Raw genomic sequence first — 27,459 nt, 5'->3', positions numbered from 1 at the left:
TCTGTGGCAAAAAAATCCACAGATTCACCACCCTCTGACTAAAGACGGTTTCCTTCCGCACTCCAAAGACATATCAGGCTGGTAGATTAATTGGCTTGGTAAAATTGTAAATTGTCTCTAGTTTGTGTAGGCTAGTGTTAGTGTACGGGGCTCGCAGGTCGGCGTAGACGCGGTGGACCGAAGGGCCTGTTTCCACGCTGTATCTCTAAACTAAACTAAACACTGTGAACTGTCTCTGGTGTGTAGGATTGAACGAGTGTGTCGGTAATCGCTGGTTGGCACAGACTCAGTGTTTCTATTCGCTCCATCCACCTAGTGGTCATTCCGTGAAACAACAAACTTGGTCTGCAACTCGCTATAACTAAAATCCGTTATACAGAGGTCCATTAAAACAAGGGTTTACTGTATTCTCCGATCTTGCTGTTGGTCCATGCCATATTAAATCTATATTTTCGATGATTGAATACGGTATCTGTGATTACATTTGTACTGCCTAATTCAAATGAGCTGACATCAGCAGTATGTGTAGGAAGGGACTGCAGATGCTCGATTACACCAAAGATAGACACAAAATGCTGGAGTGACTCAGCAGGACAGGCAGCATCTCTGAAGAGAAGGAATGGCTGATGTTTCGGGTCGAGAAGGTTCTGAACCCGAAACATTACCCATTCCTTCTCTCCAGAGACGTTGCCCGCCCCGCTGTGTTACTCCAGCATTTTGTGTCTATCTTTGACATCGGCAGTATATTGTCTTCTAATGCCATTGAGGACAGGGCGATTATCAGCTGCCACTGAGTGTGTGTTTGCAGGTTCTTGTGCAGAGAACAGCATGTAGGCAGATTGTTAATGTGAGTATCCAACTGTAATAACCCACTTTTGTCTCCTGGGTGATATAGCTTAGGCAGTACAACAGCTGTAATGGCAAAACCTAGAAACTGCTTCACTTTGCAAAGCTCTCTCATATTTTATTTTGATCCACTACTAAGTGCTGCACTACTGGCCCGATAAATAATTCAGCTTAGGTTCAATTAATAAGAAGGCTGTAGGCGCAAGATGTACCCTAGAGGCTAGAGGACCGTTTCCCTTAATACTTGCGCTCGGTCTGCCTAGGTCTGCTGGTTGCTAACTCCCCTTCCCATTCTCATAGCGACCATCTGTACTTGGCCTTCCCCCATTGCCAGGATGGTGGAACAGCACCTCATATTCCGATTGGGTAGCTTGCAGCCCAATGGTGTGAACATTGAATTATCCAATTTCAACTAATATGCTCATGCCCCCTCTGTCCTTCCTGTTCACCCACCCATTTCTCCCATTAGTTCTCACCCCTCCTCCGTTATCTTTTCCTCTCCTTTGGACATTCATCTGTGATCCCCAAGTCCCTCATTTGCCTTTTATCTCCTCTCTCTCACCTCCTTCCTGTCCGCTTCCACCCATATCTCTCCCTCTAGCTTTACATTTCACTCCACCTCTTCACTCTTTATCTGACCCACAGGTATTAGGTACAGGGAGAAGTCAGGCAGGCTTGGAGCACTGGAGGCTGGGGTGAGACCTGAGAGAAGGAATAGATAGGATTGGCAGTCGAACAAAAATTCCCAGGATGGAAATATCAAATACTAGAGGGCATGGGTTTAAGGTGAGAATGGCAACATTTTATGGAGATGTGCGGGGCAAGTTTTTTATACAGCGGGTGATGAGTGCCTGGAACATGCTGCCAGGGTGGTGGTTTTGGCAGATATGATACTGGCATTCAAGAGAGTTTTGTATCTGCAAAGTTCAGTTTAGTGCAAACTAAGAAAATGACTCTAGTTGGTGCCATGAAGTAACACAATAACCAATGGTGAAGTGGTTAGCCTTGGATGACAACTTACGTCAGGTTTGGAAACACCTTGAGGAAAAACTCACTACAAACTAGTGAGTAACAATTCTTCTTGTTTTAATTCACAAAAATCAAACAGAGAGCATGCCACATTAGCAGAACATTTTTTTCCGCTGTAAGTTTCGGTGACATTTGAATGTTTTGTCTATTTCTTTCAAGCAACCTTGCAATGGAACAGCTCTGCATCCTGCTGCTCATGGCCATAAGAATAGGTTCAGTGGACACGCAGTTCAATGGCTACAATTGTGATGCTAATCTGCACAGCAGGTTCCCTGGTAAGATATACATAAACGTAACATTTCCTGCTATTAATGTCAACGTGATTCCAAAGTGTTTGGCTTTGATGTGAAAATACTGTTCTCAGAGACAGGCTTGGAGCACCGGAGGTTGCGGTGAGACCTGATAGAAGGAATAGATAGGATATACAGTCAAAAAAAAATCCCAGGATAGAAAATCAAATACTAGAGGGCATGGTTTTCAGGTGAGAGCGGCTAAATGCAATGGAGATGTGCGGGGCAAGTTTTTATGCAGAGGGTGATGAGTGCCTAGAAATTTGCAATGTAATTGTAATTGTAAATCTTTATTGTCATTTCCTGAGTATTCGCATACTCGGAGGAAACAAAAAAAACGTTTCTCGACCAGTGTCCATTCAGTTTTCGTTACAAAATAAATAGCAATTAAAGTTAAAATACATGTCATGAACAATTTAACCCTCTAATAACACTCAATAACATTCAACAGCCGTTCCGACTGGCAGCGGGGTGTTTGTGCGCGATACTTGGCAGGGGGGAAAGTTCATTTAACAGTCTTATAGCCTGTGGGAAGAAGCTGAGGAGCATCCTGCTGGTTTTGCAGCTGATGCTCCTGTACCTCTTCCCAGATGGGAGGATGGTGAAAAAGTCATGCGATGGGTGGTAAGGGTCTTTGATGATGGAGATGGCTCTGTTGATGCATCTCTTCTTGTATATGTCCAGCAGGAAGGGGAGTGGAGCACCAATAATCCTGCTTGCGGTCTTCACTATCCTGTCCAGTTGGTGACGTTCGTACGCCTTGCAGCTCCCGAACCAGGAAGTGATGCCGTATGTCAGTGTGCTCTCAACAGTCCCCCTGTAAAAAGTCCGTAGGTGTGTGGTGGGGAGGCCTGCTTTCCGTAGTCTTCGGAGGGGGTGAAGTCGCTGCTGGGCTCTCTTGACCAGAGCTGTGGTGTTGGCCGTGGACGTCAGGTCATCAGACAGGTGTAGTCCTAGGAACTTCATGCTGCTGACCCTTTCCACATCAGCTCCGTCGATGTGCAGAGGTGTATGGTGTTGTCATTCAACAATCCTCCCCGAGTGTACATACATGTCTGAAACAACATGCAAGGGACCCTAAAAGAGAGAGGGCAAAGCTTGACCTACTCTTAGGAAATTGAGAAGAGCTGGTGATTGAGGTGGCTGTGGGTGACCACAGTCACACTATCTGGAGTTTAGAAGAATGAGGGGGGACCTCATTGAAACATACAGAATAATGAAAGGCTTGGATAGAGTAGATATGGAGAGGATGTTTCCATGAGTGGGAGAGTCTAGGACTAGAGGTCATAGCCTCAGAATTGAAAGATGTTCTTTTAGGAAGGAGATGAGAAATATCGTCAGAGGGTGGTGAATCTGTGGAATTCTTTGCCACAGAAGGCTGTGGAGGTCAAGTCAGTGGATATTTTTAAGGCGGAGATAGATAGATAGATACAGTAGATTCTTGATTAGTACAGGTGTCAAAGGTTATGGGGAGAAGGCAGGAGAATGGGGTTAGGAAGGAAAGATAGATCAGCCAGGATTGAATGGCGAAGTAGACTTGATGGGTCGAATGACCTAATTCTACTCCTATTCTTTATGACATGACCTTCTTGCCCTTAAGGGACCCATAACCACAGTTCTATTAGTTTGAAAATGGATATGCAAAAAGCAGGATGGGTTCACAGGTTAAAATTCTGAATTGGGGCGAGGGCAACTTTGATGGTATTAGATAGGAACTTGATCACTTTAATTGGGGTTCCTTAAAAAGGAACATCCAGAAAGTGGATACAAAATGCTGGAGTAACTTAGCGGGACAGGCAGCATTTCTGGCGAGAAGGAATGGGTGACGTTTCAGGTCGAGTCCCGTCTAGAAAGTGAATTGTTTTTAAGAGTGTAATGACAATAGTTCAGGGCATGCATGATCTGATAAGAGTGAAGGGAAAGGCAGACAGGAGAAAGCAAGCTTAAAAGATTAGAGAAACCGAGGCTCTGGCCAGGAAAAATAAGTTAGCATGGGACAGGTACAGGCAGCTGGAATCAAATGTATCCTTCGAGGAGTTTCAGGAACTGAGGAGCATATTTATGAAGGAAATCAGGAGGGCAAAAAGAGGGCAGTAGATAGGTCTGGCAGATAATATGAAGGAAAATGGTAAGATTAAACAAGAATTTACCAGTTCGAAGTTTGATCGTTATTTTATGAGGAGTAACGTTGAGGGATTACGTGAAGAACCGGCCAGGACGCATGCATGTCATTCTTCAAAGCAGCGGTGTGAAATCACAGATAACAGTAATGACCTGAACATAGTAAGATTAGAGAAAAAAGGATACCAGTTGAACTTTATGATCGAGGGTGGGAGCGGAGGGCACGTAATCCCTCAACGTTACTCCTCATAAAATAACAATCAAACTTCGAACTGGTAAGTTCTCGTTTAATCTTACTATTTTACTTCAGAGTCACGTGAGTGACTACGTGAAGATTTCAAAGCTCTGTGATTTCATGCCGTGGAAACAAGTCCATGCCTCACAACTGCCTTAATTGACTAAGGGAGGAAATAGTGTTAACGTATTCAAACATGAATCCGACATTGAAATTCCATGATGAACTATTAACAACAATTATAGCCCCTGTCTTATGGGGTAATCATGATACAGATCTAATTTTGATTCTGCAATGTCACATCTCATTGTCTCTGTGCTGTTTAGAGTTCTCTATGTATAAGAACAAATGTCTCATAATGCATAGGGAATCATCTATTGGGTATGCACTGAACTCTATATGAGGCCTGACGATCCCGGTCTGTTCTGTTAAACTCATTCGTGGATGTAAAAAGTTATTTTACTCGTAGAAGAGGTGTTACTATCCAGCCTTGATTTATGTAAAGACTGAATTCTGTGTGCTGAGACCAATGCCATAAGCATGACCATGTCATGTGCAAATCTATGCAGGGACAGAGCTGTAGCTGGTGACCAAATCCTCAGTAATGTTGGACTATACTCATATACCATATAAGGAAAACTAGTCCTTGGGGATAATATTAAAAATTCCCCTCATGAGTTTAGTCACCAGGGGGTGAGACCCGACAGAGTGACGCTCTGATCCTTGCCCCAGAATGCTGAAAAGGCACTACTGGCGCAGTTTGTGGCACTGAACTGAGCCCCTCATCATAGTGGAGGCTAGCCAGGAATTTCAGAACAGAGTTATGTTCGTCGTACAGTGGTGATGTTGTTCCTAGAACAATATTTCCCATTTCCTGATGTGGACCCGATATAGTTTCTTCGTGAACTGCCTGTGAGCCGTTGTATATGTTCATTGTTCGGTTCGTTAGTCCCACGTCCGGAAATGGTTACTTAAGATTCTGCTGACTAACACATTTGTCCTATTATGGTAGGGATGATTTTCCCTCCCGTTACGGGATGAACCAACAATCTGGTTATTTCGGAACGGAGAGCCGTGTTTAGTTGTATTTTGCATAATACCCGACTGATGAGGCAGAAAGGAGGGAATGCATAGAAAGAATTCCCCCCCCCCCCCCCCCCCCCCCCCCCCCCCAATGCAGCGAGAAGGCATCCATCGCTGATGCCCCAGTCTGATTCCCAAGAAACACAGATAGGCAACTGGTGATTAAGCCGAGATGCAATAGATCAATCTCTGGTGTTTCATATCATGCTACAATATCAGCAAACACTTTGCGGTCCAACATCCATTCGATGTTTGTCATGAATTTGCATGACCTGGTGTCTGCCACTAAATTTGAGGTTACCTGGTAGATAACTAGCTGATATTCAAATGTTTTTCTGAATACACCATTGCCAAATTGTGTTAGCCGGATTATCACATGATACCGATTTGATTCCACCCATGTAGTTAGTATATGTCACCATGGTGGTGTTATCAATTTGTAGTCTAACATGCATGTGATGCATTTCTGAACAGTATGATTTTAGTCCATAGAACGCACCCAACATTTCCAAGTAGATTATGACATGTATCTGAAGCAATGATGCTTCTTGTGCATCCCATCTATATCCACAACTAGAGATGGAGTTAGTAACACGCCAACCATGAACACTGGGATCAGTTTGTAGCACCACTGAATGGTTGCTGACAATGATAGGGTTTGAACAATGCCCAATATTTCCCCTATCATTGTAATTCCGTGATTGCTTAGATTGGTAGCCTCATTGGTCTCTACACATGACCAGTATTGATTTTAAGTGCTTATATCTTTGTCCTTGTAATTATTGGTAATACAAAGGTCAAACAGTGTGGCTGGAAAGGCCACAGTATTGCCAATTACCCTTGCTACCAGTTGAATAGGTGGTTTACTGATGTCAATGAGGTTGTTGACCTCAGTTAAGTCTGTACCTTCCTTTGATAAGTTACCCACATGTAGACTAAGTCAAAGGTGAACCCCAAGTAGTCCTTAGTGGTGGAAGGTGCTAGCTTAGAATTAATAATGTCTATAATCCTTCCGCATAGGCACCGTATAATAAGCATCTTTTAATGGATGCAATCCATAAAGTTGCCTATGGAATCAATTGTTTGGCAGTAACAAAGGTTTCCAATTTCGAATGAATTTACTGCACAATGTATTCAGGTTTGTCAGACCTGAATGATTGGTAACCACATCTTTTTGTTTTTCGTAAAGATATTGACACGAATTCCAAAGAGTCGTGTTGGGATTTCCCCATGATTCCCTAGCATCTAGCCTCTCCAGTTCAGCATGCGCTTCCAGTTTTTCTTATCGTGAAGGCACGAACGTTCAGTTCGGTACATGCTGAACTGGGAAATTTTGTGCACAAATTCAATTGTATATTCCTGAACACTAGGTAGAAAATAAGTGTTAGTAGTTATTGCACTCCATGCCTCCCAAGAAAATGTAATCTACACACCAATTTGTGTTATTTACACCTCCTGTTTTTTGGAAGAGACCAGACCCCCCTACGTCCATGGTGACCAGTGGAAAGTTTGTTTTCTTCCTTGCAGTCACCATAGAGGTTGTGGCATCAGATTTTGGATTTGGGATTTGGGGTTGCACGTCTTCCACGAAGGCCAGTCTGGGCCAGGCCTAAAAGACCTCTGTCCTGTAGCCCGGCCTTTGAGCTTTCACCAGCATCTGTGTGTCTTCCTGCTGGTGGGTGCGTGGAGGTGCTGTTGTCGTGTGTAGGAGATCCTGCCTGTTGCCGCCTTTGAGCCCCAGAGTATTGGCCTCCTTATTGAGCTCTTTTACCTGTTTTGACAGGTTGCCCCCAAGTAGTAATATTGGTGGTTTAATCCCTCCAGGTCTGCACAGCTCTGCAAATTTAGGGTTTAAAGATGGGCGGATGGCGTTCTCCTGAGACTATTAATCTCATACTCCGTATTGCAGAATAATGCCACAGCGTCTTAGCTAAACATCCTGCCTTCTGACTCCAGTTCCAATGTGTTTTCAGATGTATCTGTTCACTGTGGGAAATTTTTGAGGGATACCCATTTTCCGGTGCCAAATTTTTGGCAGTAGTGTCTATTACAGCCATGTTCCTGTAGTTGTTTTTAGATGTACAAACTCGGACTCCTTTTCCAGGAGGTTTCCTTGTTCTTGCACCCCCTGCACACTGATTTCTTCCTTCAGCAAAACCCCTCTTCAGAGCCAACCCAGAATTGGCTCCCAGTACTCCCCTCTGTCGAGGGAGATGCACTGTGCGGCCCTGATAAGGTGCTGCCATGGGTGTATTATATACCCATTGTGACTAGAATCCATCTCCCAGAGTCTGTCACAGTGGAGCATGTACTCCATAAGCCGCTCCATTTGGCCCCAGTAACGCTGGTCCCCGCGGCATGTCTTTGCAGTTCGACGTCAGCCAAGTCGGGCACAGCTGATCCCAATAACAGAGATCTGGTGCCGTCAGCCGCTGCTGGCTGTCCGCAACTCCGTAGTTCTTCCCAGCCAGTGCAGCCCTCGTGGACTCCTGTCCATAGTTTCCCCTGTGAAAAACAGCACGGGAAACAAAGCATGACCGCAGTAATTCCCTTACCTGTCGGTCTTGGTTTTAAAAAACTTGCCACTGCAGGGGAATGCTCCCCCCGCTCATGGTGATGCTGGTGCCTTTAGCTGCTGCTGGCTGCCCGCAACTCCGCGGTTTCCCCAGCCAATGCAGCCCTTGTGGGCTCTTGTCCATATTTTCCCCCTGTAAGAAACAGACACGGGAAACAAATACGACCGCAGTAATTCCCTTACCTGTCGGTCTTGGTTTTAAAAACTTGCCGCTGCAGGGGAATGCTCCCCCCGCTTGCCGTTTCAACTTGTCAGGGTCAACGGCTCTGATCTGTGTAGCCTTCCCGCCCGGCTGTGGTGTTGATCTGGCCGGCGCGGGTGCTAAGTCGGGCACAGCTGATCCCATTCATGGTGATGCTGGTGCCTTCAGCTGCTGCTGGCTGCCTGCAACTCCGCGGTCCTCCCCAGCCAGCTTTAGACGCAGCCCTTGTGGACTATTTTTGTCCAGTTTCCCTCTGTAAAAAACAGCACGGGAAACAAAAAATGACCGCAGAGTAATTCACTTACCTGTCGGTCGCGGTTTCAAATTTACTGCTGCGGGGGAACGCTCCACCCCGCCTGTCGTTTCGCAATGCGTGAAGCGATATGACAAGCATGCGTCCTGGTGGGTTCTTCACGTAGTCACTCACGTGACTCCGAAGTAAAATCCAAACAGGCTGTCAAAGTATACAACGTGATATAGATCAGTTACAGTAATGGGGGGAGATATGGCAGATGGAGTTTAATCCAAGCAAGTGTGAGTGTGTACACAAAGTGTACTTTGGGAGATCGAATGTAAGGAGAAAAAATACAATGAATGGCATGATTCTTAACAGCATTGATGTACAGAGAGATTTTGGGATGTAAGTCCATAACTCCATGAAAATGGCAAGACATGGAGGACATAGAGGAGATGCAGGTGAGAGATCCATCTATGACAGCAGGGAGGAGAGCAAGTTTACCAAAGAGAAAGGACATCTCAAATGTCCTAGAATGGAACGCCTTATCTTGAAAGCAGGTATGGAGATAGGTATGGAGATAGCAAAATTGAGAGTAGGTGATAGCGTCTTTGCAAGAAGCAGGATGGGTAGAGGTGTAATACAGATAACTGTGGGAGTCTGTGGATTCGTAGTAGGTCAGTTTATAGTCTATTCCCTGAGATGGAGACAGAGAGATCAAGAAAGGAGAAAGAGGTGTCAGAAATGGTCCAAGTGAATTTGAGAGCAGGATGGAAGTTAGTGGTAAAGTTAATGAAATCACCAAGTTTTGCACGGATTCAGGAGGCAGTCTGATGCAGTCGTCGATGTAGAGATATGAAAGAGTTGGGGTTTGATGCCATTGTATGTTTGGAACAAGGACTGTTCGACATAACCAACAAAAAGGCAGACATATCTGGCGCCCATTCGAGTGACCATGGCTACAGCTTTAACTTGAAGAGAGAGTAGTCAAAAGAGAAGTTGTTGAGGGTTACTATTCCATTTACCATTCTTTCACATCCACATAATAGATTTGAAATCTTTTGAATTTTATCACCAAGGGATGCATTTATATATGTTCTTTGTGTGTCTCGTCAATGTCAACAAAATGAAAGTAAACTTTAATAAAAGGAAACAGTCATGTTTAAACTGAACTTCTTTGAATGGCAAATATTTGAATTAATTGAATGTTTCTTCCAACAGGTGAAAAGGATATCCTTGTCTTTTGTGGAGTGCAGACCGTCACAATCAAGATTAATTTTTGTCCAGTCCTGTTCTCTGGCTATTCAGAAACAGATTTAGCATTAAATGGAAGACATGGCCACACACATTGCAGGGGTTTTATTAATAACAGTACTTTTCCAACAGTTGTCGTTTTTACCATCAGCCTCAGTACATTAGAAGTCTGTGGAAATAACTTAGTGGTAAGATTAACTCCACTTTTTCAAATATAAAATGTCATAAACTGATGTTTCAAATGTAGTTTATTAACAGTGAGATGCTATTAAGTGTAACTCTGTCATCCATTTAAGTATTCACACTGTCTGAAGAAGGGTCTCGACCAAAAACATCGCCCATTCCTTCTCTCCAGAGATGCTGCCCACTCGTTGAATTACTCCAGCTTTTTGTGTCTACTTCCGGTAAATGTAACCATGACCAGCATGTATAAGTGGGTTGAGCACGGACAAAGCCACTGCTAAATTTATAATTATCGTACCCACTTTATAACCACAACATGGCGTCAACACAAAGCAAATTTTACCCCAGAGAGTGACATGTAAGCTAGCACTTCTAGCTCATGTTAAACTTCCCCCTTAATGAAATCTATTCCTTAGGAGAACACGTGCTTCGTATCTTGAGCTTAAAATTTATAACATTTGTCTTTTTTTTGTTTTATAGGTATCTGCTTCTCAAGGAGTTAATGCTTTGGGCAATATTTCGATGGTGCAATTTGGGAACATTTCAGGTTATATTGACACTCCCGACCCACCAACCATCATTAGTTACCTGCCGGGGCTGCTGTACAAGTACAGCTGTAGCTATCCACTGGAGTATCTTATCAACAACACCCAGCTGGCTTCGTAGGTTTACATGTTAAAGGGAAAAATATTTCAGCATGCTTTTGTTTAATACTTGACCAATATTCCTGCTCAGTTTTAAAGTACTTCTAACATGTTACTTTTAGATCATCTGCAGCAATATCAGTGAAAGACAGCAATGGCACATTTATCAGTACTTTGAGCTTACTCCTGTACAATGTAAGTTTGTCAACATCTTCTTTTAGATAAGATTTATTCTGTTAATGTAGCAGCAATAACCAACTGAGCCATGCTTCATGTTATTACAAATTATGAAATGCACCAAGATGCTGAGAAGAACAACCAAATCATTTCCAATTCCAATCCTTTTTCCCATTTTTGACAAAAAACACTTAAACCTTTTAAAGGCTCACATTACCTAAATGATAGAATTATGATTGCCTTGGTCCATTTAGTCTTAATCCATAATTTGATTTACGATCTAATTCATTACTGAGGAAGTGCAGCAGATTGAAATGCTTAGGAAGGAATTGCAGATGCTGGTTTACACCGAAAATAGACACAAAATGCTGCAATAACTCGGCAGAACAGGCAGTTCTTCACCTCTGGATAGAAGGAATGGGTGACGTTTCGGATCGAGACCATTCTTCCCAAAACATCACACATTCCTTCTATCCAGATATGCTGCCTGTTCTACTGAGTTACTCCAGTGTTTTGTGCCTATTTTCAGAGTGAAATGGTTCATAGTGACTTTCTATTGTCTGTTTCTGTGACGACAGGCACAATCATATCCAATACACTATGGTGCTGGCTCGAAGGGCCGAATGGCCTATTCCTGCACCTATTGTCTATTGTCTATTGACTTTGTGCATCAAAGCATTCATTAAGTCAGCTTTGTTCACCACATTGCAAAAATGATTCAGAGATCTGTGTATAGATCTGGAAGACACCAGCAGTGTGCCTGCAATCCTAGAGAGTCAGGGGGTGGAAGTTAATGGAGTGGCGATTACTAAGGAGAAGGTGCGAGGAAAACTGAAAGGTCTGAGGGTGGATAGGTCACCTGGACCGGATGGACTGCACCCCAGTTGTGACATTTCAAGATTGCTAGAGTTAGGAGTGGTTCCTGAAGATTGGAAAATTGTGAATATCACCCCGCTGTACAAGAAGGGAGCAATGCATAAGAGCAGAAACTATAGGCCAGTTAGCCTGATTTCGGTGGTTGGTAAATTTTAGAGTCAATTATAAAGCATGATGTTACGCAGTACTTAGAAGTTCATGATAAAAAGGCCAAAGTCAGCATGGTTTTGTGAAGGGAAAATCTTGCCTGATGAATCTGCTGGAGTTCTTTGAGAAATTTAATAGCAGGACAGACAGAGAGTAGGCGGCAGATGTTGTATACCTAGATTTTCAGAAGGTCTTTGATAAGTTGCCGCACATCGGGCTGCTAAGGAAGAAGGGAGCCCATGGTATTAAAGGGAAGATACTAGCATGGATAGTGGGTTGGCTGGATGGCAGAAGGCAAAGAGTTGCAATAAAAGGCACTTTTTCAGGTTGGCTGCCAGTGACTAGTGAAGTTCCACAAGGCTCGGGGCTGGGGCCGCTTCTCTTCACATTGTATATTAATGATTTGGATAAAGGGATTGAAGGCTTTGTGGCTAAGTTTGCAGATGATGCTAAGATAGGTGAAGGGGCAGGAAATGTAGAGGAAGCAAGGACTCTGCAGAAGGACTTGGGCAGGTTAGGAGAGTGGGCAGAGAAATGCCATATAAAATTCAGTGCAGCAAATTACAGTCATGCATTTTAGCAAAGAAGAAAGACGTAGATTATTTTCTTAATGGAGAGAGAATCCAGAAAATGGAAGTACAAAAGTCAATTTGCAAGTCAAATTGGTAGTAAGGAAGACAAATTCAATGTTAGCATTTATATCAAGACGACTGAAATACTAAAAGAGAGATGTAATGCTGAGCTTCTATAAGGTGCTGATCAGTCCACATTTGGAGTAATGTGAGCAAAGTTGGGCCTCATATCTGAGGAAGGATGTGCTGGCTCTGGAGAGAGACCAGAGGAGGTTTACAAGAATGATTCCAGGAATGAGTGGGTTAGCATATGATGAGCGTTAAACAGCACTGGGCCTCTACTCGCTGGAGTTTCGAAGGTTGAGGGGGGACCTAATTGAAACTTACAGAATATTGAAAGGCATTGTAATGGCAATTTCAAACTACTCCAAGCTTCAGCTTTCCATTGCCATTAGTACACTGGCAGGGAGGAGCGATCGTAAGCTGCCGATAGCAAAAATGAATCCTCCAGTCATTCTTTCCAGTTTAATTGATTCTTTATTGAAATAGTTATACAGACAAAGTAGCAAAACATACCAGATCCTCTTTATCCTTATACAAATTGTAGCTTTCCGTTCTTACTATCTGATCCGGTAAAAACTGTATTCCTTCTCCCATGCCGGCTCCAGTCTGATCTAGCCACTCCCTGTGACTACGCTAAATGTAACGTTCATCTACGTATCAAAAGCCCATCCCCAAGCATACGAAACATATTGCGAGAAATATCTAGACAAAACAATAAAATATACTAACAGTAACTAGCCTAAGCATGAATGGCTCCTACACACCGGCCCCTAATTGTTCTACATATATAATGAAGCAATTACAAACAAACTTTAAAAGGAGCTTTAAAAGCTTAACATATTATCAAAAACAAAAGGTATGCACTATATGTTGGCATTCAAACTTCTTTAGTGATTCGTCGATCTTCTTCTTTGGCTTCTTAGAGCAGGCATATCTTAGTTATCGGTCTTACCAAGATGTTGTTCTTAGTCTGAAGTTGTACTGTACGCAAAATTCTGAACTTGAACACATCTGCTTTTACGCACCAGTGCAATCCCAGTGCACCTTCCATAGGCACATTGTCTTCGTCCAAGTCCAAATCCCTGGTTTCCTTGGCTGTGTTCTTGTGGAATGGATGTCAATACAGCAAGGCTGTTGCTGATCCACTTTGACAGCATGAATTCTCCCATTTGGCAGAGGGACGTCAGGGGTGCTGCCATTTGACGTCCCTCTGCCAAAGTTTGTACAACTTGGTGATGACACTGCTCCAAAAAGATGTACCTTCATCCGGTATTCAACAAGATTTTGCTGTGCATCACCCTCAGGCCACCATAAGGAATCGCAAATAGTCAATATGCTTTTCTGATACTTTGACGATGAAACATTGCCTTGATATCAGCCATCAAAGCAACCTGTTCTTGTCTGCATCTGATGAGAACTCATTAAAGTGAGTTGGTAAGGTCTGGACCCTGCAGCAGAAGTTCCTTTGAAGACTGCCCCACAATCTATGACCATCCTCAAGGTCCCTTTCCTTGAGTGATACATCCCATGGTGTGGGATGTACCAGAGCTCTCCATCACTTCGATTCAGCTAGTCCACTGGTACCATGTCAGCATAACCACTATCAGTCATTTCCTTGAGGAAAGATGTATATTCATCATGAAATTTCCTATTCTCGTCAAACCTGCGTTTCAGGTTCTGGATGCGCTGCACTGCAATGTTTTTCTGCAAACTGATACTTTATTGTTTGAAAGGTAAGTCTAGGCAATAGTGTCCATCTATCATCTTCACTGAGTGATTCATAATATCCAAGAACTTTACCTCTTCACCTGGCATTTCTTCTGCTTCCTTGCTGGTTCTTTGACTGAAGTCATGATTGCACTGCTTGACCAGTAGCTCCTCTAAGTTTCCAGTAGATATTCGATTGACAGCAGCCATTTTCATCCCTGCTTTCGGTGTCTCTTCTCAGGGAACCAAAGATGACCCATCCAAGTCAGGTCCTCGTGGCAAATGGTCCATCCCCTTGGGTGTTGACCAGCTCTCAAGGTTCCAATACCTTTGAAGCATTTGTTCCGATGAGTAAGTCGATGCCAGAGTCTATTTTAAGAATTTTGATATCCTTCAAGTGAGGCCATTGCTTCAGCTCCTCCTGCCTGGGAATGTTTAGATAAGAAACAGGCATGGCCTTATGTGTGAACACATCAGATAGTTGTATAAAATCGTCTTTGTCCAGACTACATATTTCCAAACTGAGATATGATGAGTGAACACAGGCTTCTCTTCATTCATGGTATGCAAGAGGATCCTAGTCTGTTGTCTTGTAATGTTCAGCCTTCTCATCAAGCTTTCTATACAAAAGGTGTTGAACTTCCATGATTCAAAAATGCCTATGTTTGCAACACCGTGTCACCCTTACGGCTCTTTACCTGTACTGGTAAGATGGAGAAGATGCAGGTTCCATCACCGGCTCCAGTATGCGCACACATCCCAGATGAGGAAACAGCATCACTCACAGTTGGCTTCTCATTCTGTTCTGTATGCTCCGGCTTATTTGTGTTCTTCTGTTTGGTTTGCACACATCATACGGCTCATGCAGTTTCTACTCATGTGTCCTTTCTTCAAACATCCAAAGCAGACTCCCTTCTGCTTTAAGAAGTCCATCATTTCTTCATGCCCCTTCTACTTGAACAGTCGACACTGCCCTAATGTGTGTGATCACAGAACCAACAAGAACCTTGAGTGTTAATGGTAGACGCATCTCTTCTCAATTCACCTGTTGTCAGATTTCCTTGCACTGTTGTTTCTACAGCTAATGCAGTTGTTGCAAAACTGTTTCCTTTCTGTCCTGATCGTTCTCTTGTTTTAGCAAAAGTTGAACCTTTGACAGTTTCCATTGGTCTAGGATCCTGAATGCCTCAAAAAAGTGGATCTGACATTATCTCCACTGGCCACTCCAAGAAATCCACCAGATCAGGAAAATTAGCTTGACATCCATGCGTTTTCTGTATCTGAGATGCACTATCCCTCCACTTGCCTCTAAGCCTGAAAGGTAATTTTAGAAGGATAGTTTGTATATTGGTAGCAACATTCATATAGGTGAGATGTTCCATTGCATTGCAACCAACCTCTAAGAAACAGCGAAAACGCTAGCAATGCCTTCACATCCTCTGCCTTTATCACTGACCAAGAAAAAGCCTTGCTCATGTATGCACTGGCAATCTTCTGTTCATTACCTTTCTCAAATGGCGTAATGAAATTTTTATACTGCAAAGGGTCGCCATCATGAACAGGAATGTCTCTTGGAGGTAAAGTAGAAGAGATATTTTGTTGAGTTAGAAGAGTAGTAATCTGATTCTTCATTCATTCGTCATCGTTGAAAACATTAGTGGTGTTGATTTCCAATGGGAACGTTGGAAATCAACATTCCCATTGGAAATGGGAATGTTGATTTCCAACATTCCCATTTCCTGCAGTTCCTGCAGACTTCCGCCGCTGGAGGTATAGGATTTTTGGTATCATCATTCCATATGATGCTAGGTACGACAGTGATCGCAACCTCTACTGAAGTGCGGATGGCCATTGACTCGCTAGAAGCTCATCCGCCCTTTGACAGGTCTTGTTTTTGGTCGACAGCCCCCTCCTCACCTGGCAAACCAGGTGAGGGAGACGGTTTAGTCGCTGACTATCCAATCATGGGGCAGGTAGCACGGGATTGATTCTGCCCTCCCTATTAATTTCCCGATATCACGTTGGTTTCCATCATTCCGTACAGGGGAGCAGTGCTAACAAGCCCCTGCACACCCTCACTCCTATAAGTCTGTATATTTGCCTCTGAAAAGAGTGCTGAGTTAGATGGTCTCAACATGAGCCCAAACAGGTGGTTCATAAGTTATTTGTTTTGGTCTAACAACCTGCTGCTGGGAGTAAGCTTTGTTTGCCATCAACACATTCGGTCTTTGTTGCACTTGATCAGGCCAGTATTCATCTGCCTGTAGATTTAATTTAGCTGCTGGTTCCCCTTTCGCAGCTGCTTCATCCATAAAATAGCTCATCCCATGAGATACTCTCGATCTGCTTCTTGAACCCTTGCCCTCAAGTATATTGATCCTTGCACTGGCTACTGCCATCTCCGTCTTTAGTTCCAGCTGTTCTCTCTTTTTAATTGCCCCTTTCGTGCCTCAGTCTCTTAGCAATTGCTCTTCTTGTGCCTCAAGCTGGTGTATTTTGTCCATGGCGGCAGCCCGTTCCAAGAGAACAGCCATACCTGCTTGAGCTTCAATAGGAGAAGAGACCCTTGAAAATGCACATGATGAAGAATTAGATTTGTGGCTCGATCTTTTTGAGACATTTGAAACACTGTCTCAGGTCCAATTTCTTCTGTGGATACAACACTTTGTTCTATAGCACTTCCAACTATAGATTGCATAGTTTGTTAACAATTTCCTGATAACCAGATAACCATTTTGTATCAAACCATTAAAAGATTCCATCATTTCTTGAAGCCACTGATCTTGCCTTTCAAGCTCCCTTTCAGGCAGTGGTACCTTCGCCAATGACTCGTAATTTCCTCTATTTTCATTGCAGAGCTTAATTGAACCGGATGAGATTGTACTTCCTTTGCATTTTCATCTGATTTCATGAGCTCCTTCAGCTTTTCAATTAACTTGATCGCTCATTTACACGTGTTTCTTGACCTCATATCTTACAAAAAGCAATACCTGGCCTTTGTCAGTGAGTTTAATGATTCTTCTTCCACATTTTCCATAATCCTGTTCCAATTCGCCCCCTTGTGGGTGAGCTTTAGACATACTGGCTCACTATCCCTTTAAAGACGTGTTAACGTAATGACGTGTTGACGTGTGCTTCCAGACTGGAATTCAAAATAATCTGAGCAGAAATTCAAAACGTAGATATCGTAGAGATTCTCAAGGTCACCGTACATGTTTCCATACTAACAGTCATTTTCAATACAGCTTTTGCAGCATTTCTTTTAAAGCCTAATGCAGCTTTTCCAAATGCAGCCTTCTTGGCCGTTCCAAATACAGCCTTCTTGGCCATTCTATACGACTTAAAGTAGCCGTTCTAAAGCTTAATTCTGTACATTTACTCATGATTCCCTGCGCTGGCTTTCAAAATTTCCAATCTTTGTCTAATGGCGTAGGGGAAGTGGTGACCTTGTCGAGTTGATGACGTCAGGCAGATTCTTTTTTCCAGTTTTGGCTTCAGTTTCACTCATCGAGAATAATTTTTACTTTAATGTAATGGCAATTTCAAACTATTCCAAGCCTCAGCTTTCCATTGCCGTTTTTACACAGGCAGGGAGGAGTGATTGTACGCAGCCGATAGCAAAAACGAATCCTCCAGTTGTTCTTTTTTGAAATAGTTGTACAGACAAAGAAGTAAACTTACCAGATCCTCTTTATCCTTCTACAAATCGTAGATTTCCGTTCTTACTATTTGATCTGGTAAAAACTGCATTCCTTCCCCCTGTACCAGCTCCAGTCTGACCTAGCCACTCCCTGTGACTACGCTAAATGTAACGTTCATCTACATATCAAAAGCCCATCCCAAGCGACAAAACAATATTTCTAGAAATATCTAGACAAAACAATAAGGTATGCTAACAGTAACTAGCCTAGCATGAATGCCGGCATAGATAGAGTGGAAGTGGAAGGCATGTTTCCACTGGTGGGAGAGTCTATGACCAGAGGTCATAGCGTCAAAGTTAAAGGGCACTCCTTTAGAAAGGAGGTGAGGTGAGGTGGAACTTCTTTAGTCAGAGGGTAGTTAATGTGTGATGGTTGTGTAGGCAAAGTCAGTGGATATTTTTAAGGCAGAGATGGACAAATTATTGATTAGAACGGGTGTCAAGGGTTATGGGGAGAAGGCAGGAAAATGAGATTAGGAGGCAGAGATCAGCCATGATGGAATGGCGGAGTAGACTCGATGGGCCGAATGGCCTAATTCTACTCCTGTAACTTGTGAACTTGCACAGGGGACTCACCATGTAAGTTACCTGTTCACAGAGACTGATAATAGATTTAAAAAATGTGCCAATGTATCACCCTAGGTGTAAGTCACACACACTGGTCTGTCGGCTTTCATTCTCAGTTTGCTCTAACTCCCACCTTCTCTACAGATCCTGACTTTTACTCCTGTCTTTATTTTGACTTACCAAAATAAAGATAACACCAAAATATTTTTTAAGCAGAGCTTTCGCCTTTTGATAGCCATCTGCTGGAAGCAAATGTCGGCAAATGTGGACTAGCTCTTTTAGATGCCCTCTTGTGTGTTGCTCTAGAAAATGCAAGCAGTCAATCTTATCAGTAGTTTTCCTTTCCACTCCTTTCTCAAATGACATAATGAAAATTTCATACTGCAAAGGGTCACCATCATGAACAGGAATGTTTCTTGGTGGTAAGGTCAAAGAGATATTTTGTTGAGTTAGCAGAGTAGTAATCTGATTCTGCTTCTCTATAAATTTCCAGATCTCACGTTGGTTTCTATCATTCCGTACAGGGGGAGCAGTTCTAACAGCCCCCTTCTGCATCCTTACCCCTATGAGTCTGTACATTTGGCCTCTGAAAAGAGTGCTGGGTTAGATGGGTCTTAACATGAGCCCAAACAGGTGGTTCATAAGTTGTTTGTTTTGGTCTAACAACCTGCTGCTGGCAGTAAGCTTCACAATTTACAATTTACAAGCTCTTTACAATTTCTCAGTAATCACTCATGTCATTAATGTGATTCCCATTTCCTCGTTTCTCAGTAATTCCTGTCAGCACACAAATAACATCTCACAGATTATATCTCACAGGCTCCCACTCCACCCGCACCTAACCTGCTTCCCCGAGCTCACTCCCTCTGTGAACATCATTCTCTGCATCTCCAGCAGCTGACAGAAGAAAAGTCTTAGTACAAGTTTGCTCTTACAAGGAATATTCCGATGTACCTTGCATGCATCAAAATATTACTGTCAAGGGATCTGTTATGGGTCCACCCTCTTACCCGACTTCAATTGCACAAGTTCACAAGTTATAGGAGCCCATGGAGTCCACTCCACCATTCAATCAAGGATGATCTATGCATCCTAATCCAATTTTCCTGCCTTCTCCCCATCAATTGCACCTTGCAATTTCTCAGCAGAATGTTTTCACATGAGATTAAACAGATAACATTCAGAACCATAATCAAATACATGCTACAAGGAAAAAACATGACTAAATGTTACGATCTGTTCTTGGTTTCTTGCCCATTGGCTTCTTGCACCTTCCCTTCCCATAACAATGTGTTGCTTAATAGACTGATAGTAAATCAATTTATAATAGAAATTCACAATGTAAAATCTGTTTATTCAGTGAATAGAGTGATAAGAACTCTAATTTCCCATTTCTCCAGGATTCATCCTACAACCTTCCTCTAATGATACCAACTTTGGGGTTGCCTTTAAAGACCAAGGTGTACGCAGCTGTGAAAGCTACAAATCTGGATGGAAGGTAAACACGTTTATTTTCCTATTTAATTTGATTCATTATCAGTATGATAAACATTTCCAGGTGAAAAACTCTTACATTATCTCTGCAGATGGCACGTGTTCATGGATTATTGTTACACCACTCCTTCTGGTAATCCAAATGATGAACATAGATATGACCTTTTCTTCAGGTGAGTGGGCTTCCGACTTTAAGATGTGTGGGTGGAGAGGCTGGAGAAGTTTGGGGTTTTCTCCACAGAGTGGGGAGCCTCAGTGGTCACGTAAATGACCTGTTCACGACTGTTTTTTGTGGCGTATGGGGGTGACGGTTTCTAGAATTCGAAAGGGTGGACATGATGGTGCAGCGGTAGAGCTGCTGCCTTCCAGCGCTTGCAACGCCAGAGAACCAGGTTCGATTCTGTCTACGGGTGTTGTCTGAACAGAATTTGCGCCTTCCCCCCGTGACCGTGTGGGTTTTCTCCGAGATCTTCGGTTTTCTCCCACACTCCAAAAACGTACAGGTTTGTAGGTTAATTGACTTGGTGTATGTGTAAATTGTCCTTTGTGTGTAAATTGTCCTTAGTAGGATGGTGTTTAATGTGCGGGAATCGTTGGTCGGTGCGGACTCGGTGGGCCGAAGGGCCTGTTTCTGTACTGTTTCTCTAAAACTAATCTAAACTAAACTAAATTGGCAGGAAGGCAAGTGGGAACACAGTTGTAAGGTGATTTATATAAAAACATAGGGATGGCATGAGATTTTTTTACACAGCAAGTGTCGATCTTGCAAGTAGTGCCAGAAAGGGTGACGTGAAAAGATTCAATAGAAACATCAAAATAAAGTTGGATAATTACTTGAATGGTTAAAAATAACAGGAATCAATTGCAGTTAATTGTGGTATTGTTCTATGTGTTTGTGGTAAGAACACAGAGAGCTGGTCCGGGCCATACAAACCTTGGCTGACTTTAATATTCATTATTTTCATCACAGATCTTCTTCTTAATCTACATTACAGGCACATTCTCACGTACCCTGTCAATCCTTAGCCAAAAATCTACCATCCAAGACCCCACATGCTCCATGATTCAATTTCCACATAGCAAATTCCAAAGAAACATAACGTTCTGAGTATAGAAATTTATTTTTAACAATCCAGAATGCTGGATCTAAGAGTTGGGGTGGATATGCCACCTGCCAGCCGCACTCATGTTTCTCTGCAGACGGCTCAGTCTGACTGCGTGATAGATACATAAAAAAATAGGCGCAGGCGTATAAACAGCTAACAATGGTCTGTTTCTTTTATCATCGTTACTTTTTTGCATATCTTTCATCCATTGTTCTTTACCTCTCCACATCACCGTCTATATTTCTTGTTTCCCTTATCCCTAACCAGTCTGAAGATAGGTCTCGACCCGAAACATCACCCATTCCTTCTCTCCAGAGATGCTGCCTGTCCTGCTGAGTTACTCCAGCTTTTTGTGTCTAAAATAGGTGCAGGAGTAGGCTATTTCGGCCCTTCGAGCCAGCACCGCCATTCACTATAATCATGGTTGATCATCCAATATCAGTACCCCATTCCTGCTCTCTCACCACAGCTGTGGCCCGTCAGCTTCAGACTCTTCAGTCATTGGAAATTTAACATGTCGACTTGTTAACTTTTAATGAAATCACGCTTAAACTCTAAACACTAGAGAATATAGACTGATTTTACATAATTTATCCTCACATGACACCTCTTCACACATGCTCGGGCAAAAATATTGATCTTTTCAGGAAAAGATTAAAAGTACACACCCCACATCTCAAACATAGTCCGATTGAACCATGTAGAATTGCAGCAAGCTTAACACATTCTCTCTCCAGACCATTTTTAATAAGAGCTGACAAACTATTAATTGCTGATCTAAATAAGCAAATGTTTATAATTGGCAAATGTGAATATATTATGCTTGTCTAAGTCATTGATGTAGATCAGAAATTGGTGAGGCACAAACACAAATTTCTGTGGCTCCCTGGTTTTGACAAATTGCTGCTGCCAAAATAATACATTCAATCCATCAAATAAAGATAATTACATTTCTTAAACTCAAAATCCATGAAATATTTCCCATGCTGAATAACATTTAATCTTATCCTACTGAAGAAACTAGAGTTTAAGAAGGAACTGCAGATGCTGGAGAATCGAAGATACACAAAAAAGCTGGAGAAACTCAGCGGGTGCAGCAGTCTGAAGAAGGGTTTCGGCCCGAAACGTTGCCTATTTCCTTCACTCCATAGATGCTGCTGCACCCGCTGAGTTTCTCCTGAAGAAACTAGAGGTTGGGCTGGAAATATTGCCTGGCAGCTTTACTCCATTTTCTGTAGAAACTACCTACATATGTCCTGAACCTTCAAGCTAAGGTTGAAAATGTGCTCTGGTAAATCCAGGCATGAACCTGAATCACTAGCATTTTGCTTCTTCCATCTTATCATATTTTCCTAGTGTAGGTCTATTGCATTATGTCTCTGCTGCTTTATCATACCTCCTTCCCAGTATGCACCCATTTCTCCCATTACCCCATCTCCATTCCACATCCTTTCCCCCAACCTGTCCCTTTCACCTATATCGCTTCCTCTGGCTACATTTCATTCCTCTTCTCTGCTTATCTGGCACTCTTTTGTCTCGTATCATCTCTAGCCTGTGTCCACCCATTTGCCAAGCAACCCCCCTCACCTGTATCTACCTATTACTTGCCAGGCTCTATCCCACCCCCACCTCTTTCCCAACTTTCTCCCCATTACCATAATCAGTCTGAAGACCTGAAACATCATCTATTGATGTCGTTTACAGATGCTGCCTGAATTGCTGAGGTACTCCGGCATTTTGTGTGTTGTATTTGTCGTCGTTCCATGCATCTCTATTTGCACTCCTGTTGGTTACATCCAATTTTCCACCTTATATCCAAAAGAACTCATAGCAACGATATAATTAAATTCCCAACATAAACTGAAGTGCAGTTTGCAAAAAGACAGCCTACGGTGTCATACAAATCAGTGAATGGAGCTCAGACTGAACAACACAACTAGCAATGAACTAGCCAGTGATTTCAACGTGTCACCACAATAAACCTTTTAATGTGGATTAATGTAGCATCACTCTCAGGATATTATCCTATAAAATCCTGGTCCTCACCTACAAAGCCCTCCACCATCTTCCCCCCCCCATATCTCACTAACCCCCTCTCCCCCTACCAACCCTCACGGTCCCTCAGATCCACATCAGCCAGTCTCCTCTCCATCCACAAGTCCAACCTCCGCAGTTTTGGGAACAGAGCCTTCTCCAGGGCAGCTCTGGAACTCCCTCCCCCAACTGATCTGCAATTCCGTGTCCCTCACCATCTTCCAGTCCCGCCTCAAGACCCATCTCTTCACCTCTGCCTATCCTTAGCCCCACGTCCCCCTTCCTTTTCATCTGTGCATTAATTGCCTCATATTGTGTTTTGATTTGAATTCTGTCTTTACTTTGTGTACTAGTCATGTCTCTACTATTTATTTCATTCCCCTTACATGTTTTTCCTCTACCTGCTAAAATTTTTGTAAGGTGTCCTTGAGACTCTTGAAAGGCGCCCATAAATAAAATGTATTATTATTATTATTATTATTATGGATTATTTTAGATAAGAATGGTTAAAATGGACAATATCCAAATAAGGGCATTCAAGGGTGGATAATTAAAGGAAGGTTTGTAATGTTTGTTCTAGATCTATATCCTCCAAGATAATTAATTCATTGGTCACAAGAGATTTTAATCATACAGTGGAGCAGATTAGCTCAAACTTTAAACTCTTTTGAACATTAGCAAGTTTTAGAAGGATAAGCAAAGTTTATGACGAATACTAACTTCATTTTTTCTTTTTTTTTTGCTGAGAACAGCTGTAATAAGGATTCACAAACAACAGTTATAGAAAATGGCAGAAGTCAAATGGGCAGATTCTCATTTGAGGTTTTTCGCTTTGTAAAACATAAGAACCAGAGGATGTCTCCAGTATTCTTGCACTGTGTGACGAAGCTTTGCAAGTCAGACGATTGCCCATTCTTGACACCAGTAAGTGGCATCATTTTAATTCTTCTTCCTCTTCTTGCGTATGGCGTGCACAGCCTAAAGATGTAGGTCAACTTGTTCTACTTGATCGAATTGTTTGTGCACGTCGGGTTGATTGCATTAGTCGAAACAGGGTCGACCACGTGAAGGTTGCAATCTCCCACCCCATCATTTTAATTAATCTGCAACAAGTCTTTGTGAGTGTTATGTCAAATAGATAATATTCAGAGGTAGAAAGAAAAACTCTGAAGAAGGGTCACAACATGAAACGTCGTCTCTCCATTCCCTCCACAGTTGCTGCCTGACCCACTGAGTTCCTCCACCAATTTATGCTCAAGAATCCAGCATTTGCAGTTTCTTGTGTCTCAAAATTACTAGGTAACGTACTGTGTAATTCTATGTAAACTTGGAACCTTGAATCTTCTCTGTCACAAAGACAACCATTCTTCATGCTCAACACATCTCCTGCTTCTCAATTTTGGTTTATTATCTCTCTTATATTTCATTTCTTGCCATCCTTACATACTTTATATTTCAATTAATGTAAAACTCCATCCCAGGCAACTTCCTGATTAATCGCTTTTGAACTCTTTCCAGAGCAATCACTTTCTTCCAAATAGTTACCAGAACTCCACACAATATTCCAGTTGTGGCCATAAAACTCAATGTTTTATTAAGTTGTACAGTAACTCCCTTGATCTTGCACCCTCTTCAATGAAGGCAAGTGTCCCTCAATCCTCCTTAACAACTCTTTCTGCAAGTGACAAGTTGCATTTGCTCTCATTTGATGCCTTCAGGATTTCATGGACATGTGCAACAAGATCCTTCTGGTTTAGTTTATTATTGTCACATATACCAGGGTACACTGAAAGGTTTTTGTTTGTGTGTTATCCAGTCAAAGAGAAGACTTTACACAATTACAATCAAGTGTCCACAGCGCACAGATAAAGAATAAAGGGTACAACATTCACGTTAAAGTCTGGTTAAAGATAGTTCAAAGATCTCCAACGATGTAGATAGGAGTTCAGGACCGCACTCTAGCTGTGAGAGCACTGAGCAGTTACCTAATAACAGTTTGGAGAAACTGTCCTTGAAACTGGAGGCATGCATTTTCAAATTTCTATGCATCTTGCTGACGGGAGAGGGCTGAAGAAGGCTGAGATTGGTCCTTGATAATGCTGGCGGTCTTGCCGAGGCAGTGTGAGGTGTAATGAAGTCAATGGAAGGGAGGTTGTTTTATGTGATGGTCTGAGCTGCATCCACAATTCACTGCAATTTCTTGAGGTCTTGGATGGATTTGTTCCCAAACTATGCTTTAATGCATCCCGTTAAAATGCTTTCTACAATGCATCTGTTGTCACGCAGACATGCCAAACTTCTTAAGCCTTCTAAGGAAGTAGAGGCATCGGTGTGTTTCATTGGTCGTTGCTTCAATATGTGTGGTCCAGGAGAAGTTGTTGGTGATATTTACTTCTGGTAATTTGAAGTTTTCAACCATCTCTACTTCAGCGCTGTCAATACAAACTGGGGTGTGTGAACCGCTTCACTTCTTGATGTCGATTACCATCTCCTGTGTCTTGCTGACATTGAGAGAAAGGTTGTTGTCGCGACACCAGGTTCTCAATCTCCTTCCTGTACTCCGTCATGATTATTTGATACCCTGCCCACAACGGTGGTGTCGTCTGTGAATTTGTAATTTGAATTATATGTGTACTTGGCTGCACAGTCATCAGTGTACAAGAAGGGGGCTGAGAACGCATCCTTTGGAGCACCAGTGTTGAGGATTATTGTAGAGGATGATTTGTCCCCTTTTCCTCACTGATTGGGGTCTGTTGGTCAGGAAGTCGAGGATCCAGTTGCAGAGATGAGTGCTGACACCAAGTCCTGTGAGTTTGGTAATGAGTTTGGATGGGATAATGGTGTTAAAGACAGAGCTTTAGTCTATGAATAGGAGTCTGGTGTAGGTGTCTCTCTTCTCCAGGTGTTCCAGGGATGAGTGTAGGGCCAGGGAGATGGCATCATCCATGGACCTGTTGTGATGAGCGGCGAACTGCAATGGGTCAAGGCTGCTTGGTAGACTGGATTGAATGCATTCTATAACATTCCGAACCTCCTCACCCTTCTGAGGAAGAAGAGGGATTGGTGTATTTTCATAGAAACATAGAAACATAGAAATTAGGTGCAGGAGTAGGCCATTCGGCCCTTCGAGCCTGCACCACCATTCAATATGATCATGGCTGATCATCCAACTCAGTATCCCATACCTGCCTTCTCTCCATACCCTTTGATCCCCTTAGCCACAAGGGCCACATCTAACTCCCTCTTAAATATAGCCAATGAACTGGCCTTGACTACCCTCTGTGGCAGAGAGTTCCAGAGATTCACCACTCTCTGTGTGAAAAAAGTTCTTTTCATCTCGGTTTTAAAGGATTCCCCCCTTATCCTTAAGCTGTGACCCCTTCATGGCCATTGCTTCGAATGTGGCTGGTCCAGGACAAATTGCTGGTGATATTATATCTTTGGAACTTGAAGTTTTCAGCCATCTCTACTTCGGCTCCATCAATATGTGTGTGTGTACACATAGTTCCTATTAACGTGGCCAGGGACTCCATTCTGGCACATTTGCTTTCCGTGAGTTCACCCGCAGGAAGGCTGATCCTACTTCTGCAACAGTGTCCATGGGAAGAGGCGCACTCAAGTCTGTCAGGATAGATGTCATTGCGCTGTTGACCTTCTGCTCAAAGCAACCATAGAATGCATTTAGTTAATCAGAGAGGGCTACTCCATCACCAGTGATGTTGCTTGACTTTGTTTTGAAACCCTTTACATGGGCCACGGAACCGGGGAGGGCTGGGGGGACTGCAGCCCCCACCCACTCTTTTGGCTAGACATGTTTCATAATGCGTTGCCTATAGTTAACGCACGCAGTGTACAAGTACCACATACTTGTACACTGTGATGGAAGGCAAAAAAGTCCAGTCTTCTTCTTTATTCTCCCGCGGTCTGGGCAGTCGATCCATCCGTTGTCGGGGCGGTTGAAGCTCCCGCATCGGGGCGATCAAAGCTCCTGCGGCTTGGAGTTCCCGAAGTCGGTCTCAAATCAGAGGTCGCAAGCTCCACGATGTTGGAGCTGTGATGTTGATCCCTGGTAAGAGGATTGCAAGCTCCACAAAGGTAAGTCCGCAGGCACCTGTGGCTGAAGCTCCCAAAGTCGGTCTCCAGCAAAGGCCGCCAACTCCTCAATGTTAGGCCGCAGTGCGGACGGAGATACGATACGGGAAAAAAATTGCAGTTTCCCCCAACCACCCACCCTCACTGCCGCACACATGAAACAAACTAAAATTTAATTTAGCTCTTATCTCTCATGTAGGCACTACATTATCTTAAAAATACTTCAA

The 27,459-nt window shown here is 43.0% G+C and overlaps 1 protein-coding gene across 1 annotated transcript in view; it reads left to right on the top strand.

Annotated features, from left to right (window-relative positions):
- The first annotated feature begins 2,044 nt into the window (after window positions 1-2,044).
- The window catches only part of LOC129702584 (zona pellucida-like domain-containing protein 1), a 36,871-nt gene continuing 11,456 nt past the window's right edge, over window positions 2,045-27,459 (top strand). The window contains exons 1-7 of the mRNA XM_055644371.1: window positions 2,045-2,150; window positions 9,838-10,058; window positions 10,534-10,715; window positions 10,820-10,892; window positions 19,907-20,004; window positions 20,093-20,173; window positions 23,893-24,064. Of these exons, the coding sequence (XP_055500346.1) occupies window positions 2,045-2,150; window positions 9,838-10,058; window positions 10,534-10,715; window positions 10,820-10,892; window positions 19,907-20,004; window positions 20,093-20,173; window positions 23,893-24,064 (933 nt within the window). The remainder of the gene's footprint in view (window positions 2,151-9,837; window positions 10,059-10,533; window positions 10,716-10,819; window positions 10,893-19,906; window positions 20,005-20,092; window positions 20,174-23,892; window positions 24,065-27,459) is intronic.

The sequence above is a fragment of the Leucoraja erinacea genome, chromosome 13 (assembly GCF_028641065.1).
Source record: "Leucoraja erinacea ecotype New England chromosome 13, Leri_hhj_1, whole genome shotgun sequence".
NCBI lineage: Eukaryota > Metazoa > Chordata > Chondrichthyes > Rajiformes > Rajidae > Leucoraja > Leucoraja erinaceus.
This window is presented reverse-complemented; position numbering and strand designations above follow the sequence as displayed.